This window comes from Dinoponera quadriceps, unplaced genomic scaffold, assembly GCF_001313825.1.
Source record: "Dinoponera quadriceps isolate SergipeBrazil2010 unplaced genomic scaffold, ASM131382v1 scaffold7109, whole genome shotgun sequence".
NCBI classification, from domain to species: Eukaryota; Metazoa; Arthropoda; class Insecta; order Hymenoptera; family Formicidae; genus Dinoponera; species Dinoponera quadriceps.
The window spans coordinates 1-4,248 of NW_014560974.1; the positions used below are offsets into that span (position 1 = coordinate 1).

At 33.9% G+C, this 4,248-nt stretch overlaps 1 protein-coding gene across 1 annotated transcript; it reads right to left on the reverse strand.

The window, feature by feature from the left end:
• Nucleotides 1-6: 6 nt before the first annotated feature.
• Nucleotides 7-3,173, reverse strand: LOC106750876 (ornithine decarboxylase 2-like; the record flags this gene model as incomplete). The annotated part of the gene is given in 7 exon segments (XM_014631485.1): nt 7-48; nt 51-104; nt 943-1,243; nt 1,344-1,516; nt 2,517-2,593; nt 2,710-2,972; nt 3,048-3,173. Coding segments are annotated over 6 exon segments (831 nt in total), but the record flags the coding sequence as incomplete, so codon positions are not given.
• Nucleotides 3,174-4,248: the final 1,075 nt, after the last annotated feature.

Sequence of the window (4,248 nt, forward strand, 5' to 3'; positions counted from 1 at the left end):
GGCCAGAGTGAAGCTGGAAGACACGAAGTAACTTCCCGGCTCACTGATATAACTCTTATGGTCGGATCGAGGTCCCGTATCGTCTCGTTAACAATGCTCGCAATCTGAAGCAATCACGGAGAAGTGTGTAACACGTGTGTAAACGGACGATTTAAGTGAAAAATGTAAGTGAACAACAATATCTGAAAAATCGAGCGTTTCCTCGCGAACGAATTTGCGATCGATCTCTTTCGAATAAAAAAAAATAAAAAGTAAATGTAAGAAAATTAATAAAAAATAACTATTCTGTTTAAGTAAATCGAGCGTTTCCTCGCGAACGAATTTGCGATTGATCTCTTTCAAATAAAAAAAAATAAAAAGTAAATGTAAGAAAATTAATAAAAAATAACTATTCTGTTTAATTATTTAACATTCGTGCGGTTTCCTTCTTAAATAAATGCTAAATAAAAAATGTACGTGAATAACAATATTTAAAAATTCTGCCGATTTCGAATGCCGCAAATCACATTCACAATCAATCCTCTTCTAATTATAACTTTGATGAGAAACGCATGTGAATAACGATATCCAGAACATCAAGCGTATTTTTGCGATTACGAATCGTGCGAATTAATATGCAATCGATTTTTTCCGATTGTAAAATTGGAATGACAATGTTGGAGTGATCGCTTCGTTTAATTTTCCAACCTTCGTTCGATGTTGTCTTTAAATAAATTCTAAATGAGAAATGGATGTAAATAACAATAGTTAAAAAAGAATGTTTCTTCGTGATTGCAAACTCCATGAAAAAATGGCTATCACTCTCTTGCGATCATAAAAATCGAAGAACCTTTTCGTTTACTTTTTTACCATTCATTCAATTCGCTCTAACCTGCTTAGTAACACGATTTATTGTTGAATTAAAAACTGATAGATCTTATTTGAGATATATATTTGACGTACCTCGTCGAGATTCGTTCCGCTTTCGCCCGGAAATCCACCGCCAATGTCGATCAGCTGCACATTGTCGCAGCCAATGCTTTTGGAGACAGTAATTAACTGTTTGCATATCTCGATCGCTCGGCCGTAAGCCTCCGGCTCGCCGCACGGGGAGCCAACGTGAAAGCTGAAGCCGTGCAAATTTAGACCGAGGTTCTTTGTGAGATGTATCAAGCGCACAGTCTCGTCGTTCGACTCGCAGCCGAATTTCAAACCCAACACAGTCGGCGTGTTTTTCGCATCGCAGCGTATGCGTATGACGATTCTGCCGCACAAAACCAATCGTTTGCTCAACGAAACGTGAAGCGATAACTAGGATAAAAAAAAATGCTCGTTACAAATTATCGGGCCGTCGAGCCACTTACTTGGCCTCCGGAAAGAGATCCTTGATCTTGAACAGCTCGGATTCATTGTCCACTGTCATCTGCTTGACGCCCACTTTCTTCGCATAGGTTATATGAGACGGATACTTGGTCGGGTGTGCGAAGATGATCCGATCGCCGTGTACTCCATGCTGCATCACTAGCTTTATCTCTTGCTGTTTGCAAACGTAATTTATTTTCAGGTGTCTTACATGAGTTAAGGTTGTTTCTAACTGTCTGTTTGGATGATGACAGACAAGCACCCGTCAATCTTTCCAGGTGGCGAATTTTAATGATTACTTATGAAATTTTATTTAGTAGCCGGTATTTGTTATAATGCATTTTTTTACTTTTAAGCATTTCGAAACACTTTCAATGTACATTTTAGCACTTAATTATACATACTTCCTCAATCTCCTTAAACTTGAGAATATTATCATACGAAAATATGTATGTTTTTTGTTATTTAACATTTTTGTCATGCTAAATTAAACAATAGCATGGCATTTTGCTAATGTGATTACTCAAAGAGTACTGATAATACGACCTGTCTCAAGGTTTTCACATATCGAAATAATTATTTGATAAGTCGATTCTAATCTAATTTGTAGTTTACTGCTGTACTATTATTCTGACTGCTTGTATCTTCTGACAAGCAAGTCAATATCTACATTGAAAATTCACGGTAATATTTAAATTCAAAAAACAATTATATTTGTTTATAAACTAAATTTCTTAAATCTGTTTTAGTTGGAAACCACATTTTCACCTCTGTTTCTCTTCAACATATTATGCAATACCATCTTAGGTAATAAATATTTTATAAATTTGAGTCCAGAATCGATTGAACAATATTTTGTCAAATGTAATCGTTCAGTTCTCAATTTAAACTATTAATTATTGACAAAGTTATTGTACAAAATGTAAATGGAGAAACCATAATAATACCTTTCCCTCTACTATTTTTTTCTATCAAATAATATGGTATATGCTAATAAGACAACATTTTCATTCAAACAAAATACGATATTTGATATTAAATTATATCGTTTATATTAAATCAAGTCAAACAAACACATGTACTAAATCCAAAGAAATATTTTTCTCTGTGTGTAGACGGATAGTGAGAATCAATCTTTGTTTGATAATCGCGTGGAAAAATAGAAATATTTGTACCTCGGATGCGCAGTCGAAACAAACGTCTAAAGCTGCCAAAACTTTAATCACCGTTAGATCTGGATTGCATTTAACCGCTGAGATTGAAAAAGGGCAAAAGATTAGTAATATCTTTTCTTTGCAACTTTTTTCAATGCCACTGTTGCACATTTATCATAATAGAAAAGCGGCGAACGTAATGAGAAATAGATACCGAAGTGCGGGGCGACACTGGGCATCTTGGTGATCCACTCGTCGTGTTTTTGAATCACGTTACCGATATTCGCGATGTAGAAAGCCTTTTCTTGAAATACCGTGTCAGTTATGGTCTTTATTACGTCCATGTCGTTCATAGAGTCGTCGAAGACCTTTATCTCGTTGAAGTTGTACTGTGCCATGTCGAACCGCTAGAGTGCAGCTCAATTCTTAAAAAAGAAACAACGGAAACAGAAACGAACGAACGAACGAACGTGCTTCCTGAAAAAGAAGTGCAAATATTTATTACATATATAGCTACAAGTTACATTTTGAAAATATTGATCAACGATATACCGTCGCTATTTTTCGTGCCACCACACATGTTATTTGATTAAATTTCAAGATCGCGAATAAACTTTGGTTGTAAAAATAAACAGATTGATAGCTATTTTCATCGTTTATATCGGTCCGCGTTTTATTGGTATTCGTCCAGCCGTCGCCGCATCGTTGCTACTTAATGCAACGAAGTAAGTTTGTTCTTTTTCATATGACTGCCATTAATATGCAAATAATAAAGGCAGTGTAAATAATTAAATAATTTGCATAGAAATAATTTTGTTCACAAACCATTAAAGAAAACATTATTTGCACTGACCTTACTGATAAAAATATCTACATTCACTTATGAAACATATATGCTGGAGTAATTATGCGCCGCCCATTTCAGCGCATTCATTTTAACAATTATAGATTTCCGATAGTGAAATATCGTTATTTCGACGTTTAGTATTTCGCGCATGCTTAACGTAGCCATCGTTGCTACTTAATGCAACGAAGTAAGTTTGTTCTTTTTCATATGACTGCTATTAATATGCAAATAATAAAGGCAGTGTAAATAATTAAATAATTTGCATAGAAATAATTTTGTTCACAAACCATTAAAGAAAACATTATTTGCACTGACCTTACTGATAAAAATATCTACATTCACTTATGAAACATATATGCTGGAGTAATCATGCGCCGCCCATTTCAGCGCATTCATTTTAACAATTATAGATTTCCGATAGTGAAATATCGTTATTTCGACGTTTAGTATTTCGCGCATGCTTAACGTAGCCATCGTTGCTACTTAATGCAACGAAGTAAGTTTGTTCTTTTTCATATGACTGCTATTAATATGCAAATAATAAAGGCAGTGTAAATAATTAAATAATTTGCATAGAAATAATTTTGTTCACAAACCATTAAAGAAAACATTATTTGCACTGACCTTACTGATAAAAATAGTCCCGTGCATTTACTGATGTGTGAGGAATATATATTGTTTACAAATTATATATCATTTACAAATTAAATATCATTTATAAATTACACAATATTTCCTTAAAAAATTAAGTTCTGACAGACGCGAGCGATGATATAAACATATTGAGAAACAAATTTATTTGTGAGATATGTAGTTTATTTCATATTTATTGACTAGAAAAAAATTTGACTATGATGACGGAATATATATTAGGTTGGTGCGTATGAAATGTCGCATTCTCTTTAC